Source organism: Ovis aries, chromosome 1 (genome assembly GCF_016772045.2).
Source record: "Ovis aries strain OAR_USU_Benz2616 breed Rambouillet chromosome 1, ARS-UI_Ramb_v3.0, whole genome shotgun sequence".
Classification (NCBI taxonomy): domain Eukaryota; kingdom Metazoa; phylum Chordata; class Mammalia; order Artiodactyla; family Bovidae; genus Ovis; species Ovis aries.
In genome coordinates, this window is record NC_056054.1 from 239,730,372 (window position 1) to 239,744,925 (window position 14,554).

Below are 14,554 nucleotides of genomic sequence, written 5' to 3' on the forward strand. Positions count from 1 at the left end.
AGGGCAGGGGAAGGAGCTGATGACAGATGAGGGAAAGTGGTCAAAAATACTCACAGGAGGTGACCTGCCTTTTTATTTACCATTCCAGGGACTTTTGACGTGGAATGCCTCACAACTGATCACTACACAGGTGGCATGAAACAAAAATATACTGTGAGCCAGTGCGGGCAGAGGTCTGAGGATTTATATCTCTACCTGGGAGAAAGGACCTACTACATCGCAGCGGTGGAAGTGGAATGGGATTATTCCCCAAGCAGGAAATGGGAAAAGGAGCTACATCATTTACAGGAACAAAAGTAATTCTCTAGACTCTGACTCCCAATTATTTTTTAGCTTTTTCTTTCAGAGAAGTAAGAATTATGCTAAGTTAAGAAGCAGTGAACAATTGCATTACACAAAAACAACAAAACAACAACAAAATGCTTTCTCGATCATTTCTGCTTCTTTCAACTATCTCTCAGAAAAATTTCCATTGATCTCCTTTGATTCTTTGTAGTCACTCATCTTACTCTCTTTTCTGTTAGACTGTCTTCTCATACCTGCATACTCCTGTCATTGTTTTCAAACTTGGAAACCAAAATTAATGCCTACATTCAGAGCTAAAATAATTTTCTTTACTAACCTTTTGATTTGTTGCTTATGTTTCTTCCAAAGATTTCATTATGAGTCTAGTAATCAGTTACTTCACATTTTGGAAACTATTATGTATGGAAGCATATTTTAAATTCTTGAGGGCACTAGAGCGGATATGGTCTCTGCCCTACAAGAACTTACAGGAAAATATGGTTCAAAACTACCAATAACATGTACACTATGGAAATGTAAAAGTGAGTTCAGTGAATAAGCGTAAATAAAGGGTGGTTATTGGAGCTTCAGAAACAATACATTTAGAGACACATTGCCTGACACTTCTACAGGTAGCTCTTCTATACTTTGCCAAGTACTTTCCCCTTTACCATCTCTCATCAGGCACTAACCCTTGGGGGATATGATTTGAGAGACTGGGGTGGAATGTGTTCAGAGCTGAGGTGTACAACATGACCGGTAACTTGTAGCTAAATGATGCCTAGCTGGTCAGTTTGACTGCCATGAGAAGTATGATTTCTTGGGGGACTTTTGTTCTTTGTTTTTATTTGGCTGCCCTTGGTCTTAGTTGCAGCATGCAAGATCTTTCAGTTGTGGCATATGGGATCTAGTTCCCCGGACAGGGATTGAACCTGGGCCCCCTACATTGGAAGCATGGAGTCTTAGCCACTGGACCACCAGGGAAGTCCTATGAGTACGATTTGTGATGTAAGGGAGTAGACAGCCATTTCAGTGATTAAGGTAGAACTGTCAAAATATACAGAGTCGTTAGGAGTCAGTGAAAGCTTTAGATAAAGGGAATGGCTGGATAAAAGGGCCACTCAGTTCCTATAGCCTAAAAATACTACAGGAACCAGAGAACACTTCACTGATGAAATCTGGACTCATAACATCTCAGAGCCATAAAGTAACCTTAGAGACAGTCTCACCAAATAGCTCATTTTAGAGGTGAAGAAATGGAGGCTCCAACAGGCAATGAGTAGCTGGAGGTCATTTTAGCTGGTGACAGTCAGGGCCAGGACTTCTAGGGTTCCACTCCTAGCTAGGTGTAAAGACTAGCTAGACTTTCTACCACACCTGTTTATTGTGGGGCTTTTTTAAAATTTTAATTTTACTACTGCTTTTTATTAGAGACACTTGTTTATTGTTAGTCTTATTCTTTCTTGTTCAAATGGGACAGTGATATTAAAAACTAGCATAATGAAAATTATTTTTATTCAAAATTTAAAACTCAACTTTCACTTTTATTAAGACAAATACTAACCTTAATTGTGTGTGTGTGTGTGTGTGTGTGTGTGTGTTTAGTCTTTCAAATGCATTTTTAGATAAGGAAGAATTTTACATAGGCTCCAAGTACAAGAAAGTTGTGTATCGGCAATTCACTGACAGCACATTTCAAGTTCCTGTGGAGAGAAAGGGTGAAGAAGAACACCTGGGAATTCTAGGTACTGTCCCAGCTCCAATTTATCAGGTGTGGGTTGGTGATATGGTGCTCTGTGTGGTGAGTCAGTCCATGTCTATGGGCTTAATGTTCTTAGTTCATATATTAATATTATTCATAAAATGAATTTTTGTTCATTCATTTATAAAAATAAAAAACAGAAGCTACTTAATACAATGAGAAGCCTATATTTACTAAAAATATTGCATAAGAAAATATTACTTATTTCTATCAGAAACAATGGCATTATATCCCATTTACTAATAAAATTATATATATTTGGTGTTTATCAAATGGATACCTGTAGTTTTGATGAAATTGCTAGAGATCACTTTGTACCGAGATTCTTAACCAAATTCTCCAGTTTTCTAGTCCACTAAAAATAAATCATAGCTATTTACTTTTAAGAAGTAAATGATTAACCTCAAGAAGAAATATACATATAAACAAGGAAATAAGGAAAAGGAAAAAAGTGTTATGGTGCACACAGCCAGGGGAAAGTTGCCTTCAATTTTTCAGAGATCACTTTAAGACCAAATGTCTAAGAACTTCTCCAACACTGGTCTTGGGAATATTCTTGAAAACTGTTAAGTGCAGGGGATGCTGCTCCCAAGCCCACTGTGTTTTTACACTAACAGAATTCCCTGGGCTTTCTTATCTTCAGTCCCGGGAGTAAGACATCCAAGCAAGATTGGCATTGTTGTTGGGTCACAGAAATTTTTTGTCAGGAGAGAAGCTAAAATTGGCTGGAAGGCAGGAATGGGATGGATACCCCACCCATCCTTTCAAAGGCAGTACTGTCCTTAATTCACAGGAAGGTCTAGAAGTTCTGATGAGAAATGACTCTCGGCCAGGGTAGGGTCACAGCTGATGGCTATGATTAGGCCACTATCCTGCAGGAAATTTCAGGCTAAAACCTCCCCTAGGACTCTTGATTAGAGATACACCCATAGTCTCTATCTTTAGAGACTGCCATAACTAGTGTTTTCATCCTAAGTCGTCGGGGACCAGGTTATCAATCCAGGAGTACTACTGCATGAAGCCAGAGGGGACAAACAAAAACAACACCCTTAATGACTTAAAAAAAGTTACCAGAGAGATGTTATGGGGAGGGAGGTGGGAGGGGGGTTCATGTTTGGGAACGCATGTAAGAATTAAAGATTTTAAAATTTAAAAAATTAAAAAAAATTAAAAAAAAAAAGTTACCTGAGTTAGAGCTTCCAATCTGATAGGCATATAAGCCAGTCTTCTTTTCACTTTTCCCAGGTCCACAACTTCATGCGGATGTTGGAGACAAAGTTAACATCATCTTTAAAAACATGGCCACAAGGCCCTATTCAATCCATGCCCATGGGGTGAAAACAGAGAGTTCTACAGTGACTCCCACTGCACCAGGTATTCATGGTGGGGGGAGGGATATGTTTTAGTAGACTTTACAGCTTTCCACACACAACTGCTATCCACATGAGTTCGTCTTGAGGGAGTGGAGGAGGTGGCTAAGAGGGCACAAAGGCAGTTGCATCTGTGTGAATGTATGCACATACCAAAAGTTTAAAAACCACAGAATTGTAAGGAAAAGAATCTGATGGTTCTGAACACATACTCAAGGTTGCATCAGCAGAGATGATCTCCACAGGCTCAGCTAGAGTACATCCTGGACAGCATCTACCACGTGGCTGACTGTTTCCATGCCTCTATCCAAAGACAGGGTCCTAAGGGCAGAGGCTGCCATTTGGAACTTTAAATCCTAGTCCAATATCTGGCTTACTAAATATCTCTTTAATTCAGAGTTTAAAACTGCAATTGATTAAATATATAAATATGCATTTTCTTTAATAAGAACTATAACTTTCTTCTATTCATTGGAAAGTTGGCTTCAAGGAAAGGACCATTTCTCAGTAACTTAGCAGTTCTCAAATTTATCAAGTGAGAAAAAATACTCTATAGAGTTGGTCTTGTCAATACAAGGAAATAGAAATAAAAAGCTCTGCCCACATGATCCTCATATTCTTCCAAGATAAGCAGCAAGTAAATATAGATATAATATCAAGTCATAGAAAGTGCTATGAAAAAGATTAAGATGGATGAGAGAGAGTAAATAACAAGGGTGCTACTTTAGGGTAGGGGGAGCAGGGGGTTGGTCAAGAGGTCTTCCTTGAGGAGCCACTGGTAAAGACACATAAATGATGAGAAGTAATGAGTCACAGGGAGTTGGAGATGGAGAGCATTCTAGGTCCTGAGATGGAAGTAGACTTGTGGAGGCCACTCCTCTTGCATGGAGGCCAGAGGCCAGGGCAGAGTAAACAGGGGCAGAATGTGAGGAGATGGGATCCAGGCAGGGCAGGGAGCCAGGTATAGGAGGAGGGAGGGGGACCTCAGAAGCCGTGGTTACAATGTTGTATTTCATTCTGAAATCCCATGTGAGGGTTTAGGTTGAAAAGTGATGATCTGATGAATAGTTTTTAAAGGACTGGTCTGGCTGGTATGTGAATAAGTGTCTGTAGGGGATAAGGGTAGAAATCAAGGGTTGGTTAGGGGACCATCTCAATAATTTGGGTAAAAAATTAATAAGATTTGGACCCAGGTAGAAGCAGTTGAAGTGGTTAGTTGTATTCTGGGTCTATCAGGTTGGCCAAAAATTTCATTCAGGTTTTTCTGTGATATCTTACAGAATGCCTGGCTAACCCAATATTTTAAAGGTGGTGTTAAAAGGACCTGCTGAAAGAGTCGTCATTAAGGAATGTTAGGAAAGCTGGAGTCCAGGAAAGCCCAAGGTTTGGACATTTGCCATTTATGGCAGAGCAGGTTGGGGCAGGGAAGGAAGAAGAGAAGAAAATGCTATTTTTTTGGATTATGAGAATAGGAGTTTAATGAAAAGATAATATATTCAGGTGATGAATCTATGCTTTATATTCTCAGTGAAATGTTCTGCTTATAAAAGGGTGAGGACGCAGGAGTAGGTAAAATGGAAGACCTGACTAAAAAGGGAAAAAAGTCTGCCATATCCTCTGACATTATCCCTCACGCCCTGCTTGATTCCCTAGTGAAGGTTTGTCAGATTCCAGTTAATTAAGCTCTGACAGCAGGAATATATAATGGTGAGATCTGCATAAACAGAGTGGACAGTAAGTGGCCATGGCTGCAAGTCAGGCTCTTGTGAGCAGCTGTGCAGGAAGCCCTGCGGTGACTGGCAGCAAGGATCGGGTTGGAGAGGGGCCCAGGGCAAATGGAAGCAGGTAAAGATGTTGGTAAGATAGGAGGGCGGAGCCACTGGCTGTCTTCAGAGTGTGAAGGTTCAGAGTGTGAAGGTCCAGGGTGTGGTCATGTCCTGCCTGTGACACAGTTGGAACGGAACAGTGTATGGTATGACAGAAGGGGGCAGACAAGAGAGGTCACTGACAGGTCAGCGACCATGAGATCAAGAGGTCTGATGACTCCTTGCCAGAAACTGTGAAATCACTGAGGATAATGGTGATAAAAGAGAAAAGGCAGGTGGTGGTGAAACTGTAGGAATTACACAAGGGCAGTCCAGAAACAGACACAGAGAAGATGGTAGGGAAGAGGTTAGCACTCTTATTTGAGAGCTGAAGAGAAAAACAGAGTAACATTGAAATTTTACATACGTAAAATAGAGAGCCAATGGGGGAATTTGCTGTATGGCTCAGGAAACTCAAACAGGGGCTCTATATCAACCTAGAGGGGTGGGATGGGGAGGGAGATGGGAGGGAGTTTCAAAAGGGAGGGGACATATGTATACCTATGGCTGATTCATGTTGAGGTTTGACAGAAAGCAGCAAAATTCTGTAAAGCAATTATCCTTCAATAAGAAAATAAATAAATTTTAAAAACAGACTCCAAATGAAGGAAAGTTCTGTTGCAAAGTTTTTGCAAATTTTGATATTGAAATTCTCATCTCCTAGCTTTGTGATGTGGCTTCTGTGTCATGGGTAGTTAATTCACAACCAACAAAGAAGATATTAAAGTGTGTCTTACAGGTGTTTTTAAAACTAAATTCTTTATTTTTCAAATTCAGACAGAATTTATTTCGAAAGAATTATTTTTTAATTGTTAGTTTCATTATCCTTTAGGTCAGAGGTATAACAATTTCCTTTTTAATATTCTTCTCATCATTGGAGATATTGAAACTCCTGCCTATTTTCTGAGAAGCCATAAATAGTAACAGAGAGTCACAGGTCTTGGCATTGGGATGCCTGTGATCTAAGTTGTACTTTTTGCTATTCATGTTCTTGCCTGGAGAATCCCAGGGACGGGGGAGCCTGGTGGGCTGCTGTCTATGGGGTCGCACAGAGTCGGACATGACTGAAGCAACTTAGCAGCAGCAGCAGCTTTATATCTTAGGACAAATATCTTGTGTGCTCCTGACTTTCATCATCTTTGAAATAATGAAGGTCATTATGTTTCCTTATAGTAAAACTAAATTCTTATAAACAACTTTGAATACTGCTACTTTTTTAAAATGAGTTAATTTGTGACATTTCCAGTTTCTGGGTCACTGTTTTTCAAGGCTTTGCTAACAATTTGAAATACATATATCAAGCACATATCAAATGTAACCAGATACATTAACACTTGATTAATTTAGGTGAAACTCGCACTTACATATGGAAAATCCCAGAAAGATCTGGAGCTGGAATGGGTGATTCTCCTTGTATTCCATGGGTTTACTATTCAACTGTGGATCGAGTTAAGGTAAACTTTAAATCATTTGTGTTTTGTGCAGACTCCCAAAATAGACACACAATTGAAGGAAGATGAGGTTAGGGTTTTCCTGTGGTCCAGTTCTATGTTAAAAATCACAGCAAAGTAAGCTGTTCTGCAATTCATTTTGGCTTTTCTTTTTTATGGTTTAAGGTTGTACATTTACAGTTATAAATGTATCAACCTTATAACTGTGATTAAGGATACCACAGAATTAAATATTAATACAGTATCATTTCCCTTTTGATAAGAAAATACATTAAACTCAAAGAACTGAGGTATGATTTCAGAGTTCTATTACATGGTAATAGAAGTGCTGATGTCAACAGTCAATCACAGCACAGCTAGAGTGCTGTTTGATTAAATATTTCGAAGCCAAAAAGCCCTCAACAACTAAAAATCAGAACATGTACCAAGACTCTTTTGCTGAATTAAGTCTCTAGTCCAAATCTCTCTTCTGAGTTCCAGACCTGTCTATATACCTGCCTATGAACACCTCTACCAGCATGTTCCACAGGCACAGAAACTCAGGAACTCTACAACAGAACTTGAGGTCTTCCTCTAGCTCTTTCTTCCTATATTCCCAGTTGTGATAAATAGCACAAGAAACAAACCTAGTCATTTGTTCAAGCTAGAACCTTGGATATAGAATATCTAATTCTTACGCTTGGCTCACCAACACAGAGCTCTGTCCATTCCTTCTTATCTGCACAGATCAGGTGCTATTAATTTTCCTCAACTACTGCACTGGCCTCCTGGTCTCCAGTCTTTTCCCCATCCAAGCCTTCCTTCACTCTACCACTAGGATCACTGGTTTAAAATGCAAATATACTGCCACTCCATGTTCAATTTTTCAGTGGCTACTTATGACCCACAAGACAAAATCTAAAATGCCAAACATAGTACAGCTCAAAGGCCATTTAAGATCAAATCTGCATTATTGAAGCCTAGTCAAATCAAACTTCTTGTACTTTAAGTCCATTACAATCTTCCCCACGTTCATTATCATTTTATGTACCTCCATTGCAGAAAGTGGGTCATTTCTTCTATTCATCTATTTTCCTTACTAGATTGAGTTCCTGAAGGCAGGGGATTTGTTTCCTGCTGGTTTTTAATGACTGGCATAGTGCCTAGGTTATGGAATAGGCAAACCAGCACTGTTTATTTGGAGTTGTGTTCAACTGCTGCTCATTACTTGAGCCAATATTTGGCCTTTGCAACACATTTCTGTTACTTGCACCATCAACCACACAACGTACCTATGACTCACCCTTGTTCCAATTTACTCCAAGTGGAAAGTTACTGACTTGACTGAACCACATTGGGCAAAGTCTACTAGTTATATCAGTCTCTGCCTTAAGTAGTAGACTTACTACTTTAAGTAGTACTTACTTTAAATGCTACTTAAAATCCTGAGGTCATGGGGAATAAGGTCCCAGTTCTCTGAAATCCCAACCTGTGTCACAAAGATGACTAAGTTTTTGCTTGGTTTCAGGATCTCTTCAGTGGATTAATTGGCCCACTGATTGTTTGTCGGAAGCACTATTTAAAAGTATCCAATCCCATAAAGAAACTGGAATTTTCCCTTCTGTTTCTTGTTTTTGATGAGAATGAATCTTGGTACTTAGATGACAACATCAAAACATACTCTGATCACCCTGAGAAAGTAGACAAAGCCAATGAGGAATTCATGGAAAGCAATAAAATGCATGGTATGGTGCATTATCCTAAAACCTACTTTTTCACTCTTCTTCTTTCAAATAAAATTACTTGGGAAACTATTCATTTGTTTTATTTTATAATAAACCACTGGCCACAGTTGCATGTGAAAGAATTCTATTCAAAGCAAAAAGGGGGCTATATTCAAAATCATCAATCAACTTCTCTCCCAATTCCAAAGTCTCATTCCTTCTTAAACTCATAAACTTAAGACTTTTGGTGCTAAGTGACTAGAAAAGCAGTGTGATGTTATTGATCTTAAAGTACCCATTTCCCTTTTCTGTAGTGAAATAAGTTCTATTACCTCAAAAAGATCCCATATATTAACCTAAGGGGGCTTCCCAGGTGGCACTAGTGGTAAAGAATCCGCCGGCCAATGTAGAAGACCTAAGAGATTTGGGTTTGATCCCTGGGTCATGAGATCCCCTGGAGGAGGGCATGGCAACCGACTTCAATGTTCCCGCCTGGAGAATCCCATAACAGAGGAGCCTGGCAGGCTATGGTCCCTAGGGTTGCGAAGAGTAGGACATGACTGAAGCAGCTTAGCACAGCACATTAACCTTAAAAACCTCTTTTCTGTGAAATAGCTGTTGGTTTAAAGTATCCTGGAAGGCAATAAAAATGTGTATGTTTTCCCCAGCTATTAATGGAAGGATGTTTGGGAACCTGCAAGGCCTCACGATGCATGTGGGAGATGAAGTCAACTGGTATCTGATGGGAATGGGCAATGAAGTAGACTTGCACTCGGTACATTTCCATGGCCACAGCTTCCAATACCAGGTAAGGGCCAACCACAGTCGTTATTCCATTTGAAAGTGCTTTAATGCAAATGAAGGACATATCTCCTCAGACTTAAGAAAAGTTACAAATTATTTTCAAAGAGTGTGGCACACAGCTATTTCAATTGGCATTCCCAACCTTTGTTACACCTTGGGCTTTCCCTTGGATTTAGTTTTTACTGGCTTTTCTTGGGAGTTCTATTCACATATTTATGGACAAGGTATTTGAAAAGAATCATTAGCAGAGCGGGTAGGAATGTTCACGTAATGATGGATTAGAGAGTAGAAACAACTTATTATAACCTTTGCCTGTTCTAAGTTCTGGATTGTAAATAGCCTGAAATGAACAAGATCAGCAGTTTGGTGTCAAACAATTGATTGGTTCCCAGGTCTCAATCCTACTTTGACTTCTCACCCAGCACTGGTTTCAGCAGGAATATACAATCGTTTTGGAAACGCGTTGTCTTACCTTTGAGTTAATGTAGAAAATTCAGAAGCTACCACAAAGCACAGTACAGAACCATTTTATTACCGCTTTTTGTTTTATTCCTTAGCAGACTTTCAATTCCATCCCTGTAGAAATCCCAAGTACTCTGTCAAGACTCTACCTGAACTGCTCCCAGTCTTGGCTTCTCCACTGGCCTCCTTCCCTACTCCCCTCACTACCCACCAGTCTTAAAGTTTCACAGACAGCTCATCTAGGATAGGTTTAGCAAGAGTGATATTAAGACTGAAATGAGGTCATAGCTAAATTCCCTTGTGTAACTCCACTGCTCTGATAAAAAGACAGAACAGCCAGGTGTTACTGACTGCTGAATTCACTTTTATCACATCTTCCCTTCACATCCATTTATTGGTCCACAGTGCCAAGGGTTTAGCAAAGATCACTTATCTTTGTATTACACACAGAAATACGTAGGGTCTCTTTCTTTTTTTAATGGATTTAGTCATTTTTCTAATATCCCTGAGATAGCCAATGAAAGATTATTTGAATGAACTCTCTCATATAATAAACATTATATACAATATTGGTCATTTTTCTAATTAAGCACAGGGGCATTTATACTTCTGATGTATTCGACCTCTTCCCTGGGACATACCAAACCTTAGAAATGACTCCAAAAACACCTGGAATCTGGTTACTCCACTGCCATGTGACTGACCACATTCATGCCGGAATGGAGACTACTTACACCGTTCTACCAAACGAAGGTGAATATTCTTTTAGTGATTCTAGAAGGCATATATCATGAGTATAATTAAGATGCACAATTTTGTCTATATACTTGCCCCCAAATGAAGCATTCGTGAATTTGCTACCCTGATTTCTTCTTTCTCTACCTCCAAGTAGGATTCTTTTATTTTTTTTTCCCTACTGTTAAATGGTGTGGGACACTACTTATCTTCTGATAGCTGGTACTGATACAGCACCAATAGTTTCTTGAGTAATACAAATTGACACCAATTTGATGCAGTGTAATCCATAGTCCTAAAACCGATATGTGTAAGAGAGTAGTTGTGATTTAACAAAAGGCACATTTAAAATTTAATGTCTTTTTAAATAGAAAACGTTCACTTTTTTTTCCAGGTAGTACCTGGTACAGGAAACCGCCCCCCCCCCCCCACCAACCCCATATAACAAATTTAATTTCAAATAGTCAATCAGGCAGAACAGAGTCTTTCTGTGCTTCTGTGGGGAGCGGAGGCATTACTGATTATTGTTTGACAATGACTGTCTTAGTCCATTTAGGCTAAGTTTTGTTGTAACAAAACTCAGTCCATTTTGTTGTAACAAAATACCAGACTGGGTAGCTTATACATTGTTGTTCAGTCGCCCAGTTGTGTCTGACTTTGCAATCCCATGGACTGCAGCACGCCAAATCTCCCTGTCCCTCAGCATCTCCCAGAGTTTGCCCAAGTTTGCCCAAGTTCATATTACAAAAATTTATTTTCACTGTTCTGGAGTCTGTTAACCTGAGATCAGGGTGTCAACACAGTTGTGTGAGGGTCCTTTTCTGGGTTAAAGATTCACTGTATCTTCAAATGGCAGAAGGGACAAGCTGGCTCTCCACAGGCATCTTTTATAAGGGCACTATTCCCATTCACCAGGGCTCCAACCTCATGACCTAAACACTTCCCAAAGACTTAACCTAATACTATCACCTTGGGCATTAGGCTTTCAACATATGAGTGGGTGGGGGGAAGATACACAAATATTTATTAGACCATAGCAATGATCCAGGAAAAAAAAAACAAACCTGAATTCCCTGCTCTGCCCATCCCAGCAAGAACACTCCCTCCTATGTAAGCACATGCACACGATAAAATCACAGAAAAACAAATAGCCCTTTGATGGATAAACACTAAATACCAAAGAAATGTGTTACATAAAGAGTAAATTCCTGCTACCAACAAGGGATTAATGTCCAAAATATACAAACAGTTCATACAGCTTAATATCAAAAAACCAAACAACCCAATCCAAAAAATGGGCAGAAGATCTAAATAGACATTTCTCCAAAGAAGATATACAGACAGCCAACAGGCACATGAAAAGATGCTCGATATCACTTATTATTAGAGAAATGCAAAACAAAACTATAATGAGACATCACCTCATACCGGTCAGAATGGATATCATCAAAAAAATCCACAAATAGTAAATGCTGGAGAGGGTGTGGATAAAAAGGAACTATCCTACAATTTTTTATGGGAATGTAAATTGGTACAGGTGCTATGAAGACAAGTATGGAGGTTCCTTGAAAAACTAAAAACAGAGCTACCACATGACCCTATAATTCCACTCCTGGGCATAAATCCATACAAAACCACGATCCAGAAAGTTGCATGCACCCCAGTGTTCACTGTAGCACTGTTTACAATAGCCAAGACATGGAAGCAACCTAAATGTCCATTGACAGGGGATGGATAAAGAAGATGTGGTATATATACATACATACACACACACACACACACACACACACACACACACACACACACACACGGGAATATTACTCAGCCATAAAACAGAAGTAATCTCATTTAAAGCAACATGGATGGACCTAGAGATAATCATATTCAGTCAGAGAAAGACAAATATCATATCACTTATGTGTGGAATATAAAAAAATGATACAAATGAACTTAAAAAACAGAAACAGACCCACAGACATAGAAAACAAATTTATGGCTACCAAAGGGGAAGTGAGGGGGCAGGAGATAAATTAGGAGTTTGGGATTAACATATACACAATACTATATACAAAATATGTACACAAGAACCTATTATATAGCAGAGGTCCTATACTGTACTTAATACAAAAACCTATAATGGAAAAGAATCTGAAAAAAATGTATATGTATATATATATATCTGAATCATTTTGCTACTCACCTAAAATTAACACAACATTGTAAATTAAATATATTTCCATTTTAAAAGTTGAGATTAGAAAAAAGGAAAATTCTTGCTTTATGGTTGCAGGCTTTGGTGTTTCCTGAGTCTTCTGAGTACAGAGCTGTTGGAATTAGCAACAGCAAATCCAATGAGGGGAAATGATGTAGAGAAAACAACTCCTTGCACTTCCCCATCAAACTGGCATAAAAGGGAACACATAAATGAAAGAAAATATAGAAGTACATATATTTCAAATACTAAAAATCACTGAAAGATTACTCACTGGTACAAATGAAGGTTTCTGTTCCTGTTCCTACACAAAGACCTCATAATATGAAAAACTACTTCCTTTAAAACCCTTTATTACAAAGTGTGGTACTGAGAGCATCAGAACACCAAAGATTCAGACAAAACATCAACCACTGCATGTAATGCCAGTAACTGCTGAACAGGGCAGAGTCAGAGATGAGAAAGAAAACCTTTCTTTAGAAGGTTTAAAGAAAAATAGCACACATGGAAACCACATGAAACTATCACCCTGTTTAGGGAAATAATCCAGAGTGAAGGAATACGGAGCCAGGCATTCTGGAAATTCAAGTATGCAAATGCCTGATATGCAGAGAAAGCTGCTACAGGCTAAATCTACACAACAGAGACAAGGAAAAGATTCCTCTTGTAGGATAAGCCCAGGAAGAGACGAGGGAGGTGACTTTGTTTGGTTAAGGTGACTTTGCTTGGTTAAGAAAGGGGAAACTGTTTTAAAAGTCCTGCTAAAAACTGTGGAACAAACAGCAAATGTGAAGGCAAAACATGAGTTGGAAAAAAAGATTAAAGAGAAATTTGGCTTTTCAAAGACTGAAAGAAGCAATTATGAACAAAAAAGATAGATAGTCTGAATGATTCACAGAAAAATGGGGAGCCACATTGGTCAGTCTGAATTATCTTTAAATGAAAGTCTGATAAAGCTTTGGCCAAGTCTACCTTGATTCTAAATCTTAGGAGAATTTCAGCCTACCATGACACAGACAAGGGAGAAAATCAAGTTATAGTGAAAATTTTCAATAATATGCACAGGGAGACAGACAATTTCCTCCACAAAGAAAAAAATATCACTGGAAAAGAACTGTGGATATCCTGTCATGCTTAAAGTAATGCCTCATTTCCTCTACCCGAGGAAACATAATAAAGACCTCCCCTAATAAATACAAACAGTACTTTGTTTAAACTGACACTGCCACAACAGCCAGATAACCTCTCGAAGCTGTCTGAGGAAAAAAGCTTATTTAGCTTTAAGTTCCTGATACACAGGGAGTGTATATTCTGCACTTCTAGTAGATGCCCAAATCCAGTTCAGTGCTCTGCTTGGCAAATATCTAACCACATACTAACTCAATAAAAAGGAATTTTTAACTTTTTTGGACACCATGTCAGACTTACAGAAAAGTTGCAAGAGCAGTACAAAAAAAAATCCCTGTATATTTTTAAGCCAGATTCCCCAAATGTTAACAGTTTGCCCAGCATCATCTATTTTCTCATCCTTTCTCCTATCTCCCTAACCACAAAGACTACAGATACTGTAAATACATATACTCCTATTTCCTGAGAACAAGACTGTTCTTATAAACACAGTATACCTACCAAAATCAGGACCCTTTTCGTGTTTCCTCCATTATTCTACTCATGTTCCGCATAGGAAGAGAAATTCCGATTCATGCGCTATGTTTGGCGGACACGTCTTCTTGTCTCCTGGGTCTGTCTGGAGCAGTTCCTTGGTCTTTGTCTTTTACCACTTTGACATTTTTAAAGAATACAGGGCAGTCACTGTGTAGAATGTCCTTCAGTTCTGGTTTGTCTAACGTATGCTTGGACTTCCCACATGGCTCAGTGGTAAAGAATACACCCGCAATGCAGGAG

At 39.0% G+C, this 14,554-nt stretch overlaps 1 protein-coding gene across 3 annotated transcripts in view; it reads left to right on the forward strand.

Annotated features, from left to right (window-relative positions):
* The window catches only part of CP (ceruloplasmin), a 61,214-nt gene that overhangs the window by 31,913 nt on the left and 14,747 nt on the right, over positions 1-14,554 (forward strand). For 2 of the 3 annotated variants that reach the window (XM_012142922.4, XM_012143683.4), the window contains exons 12-18: positions 89-296; positions 1,891-2,030; positions 3,293-3,421; positions 6,630-6,736; positions 8,241-8,457; positions 9,105-9,244; positions 10,293-10,455. In XM_012142922.4, coding sequence (XP_011998312.2) covers positions 89-296; positions 1,891-2,030; positions 3,293-3,421; positions 6,630-6,736; positions 8,241-8,457; positions 9,105-9,244; positions 10,293-10,455 — 1,104 coding nt within the window. 3 annotated transcript variants of the gene reach the window in all.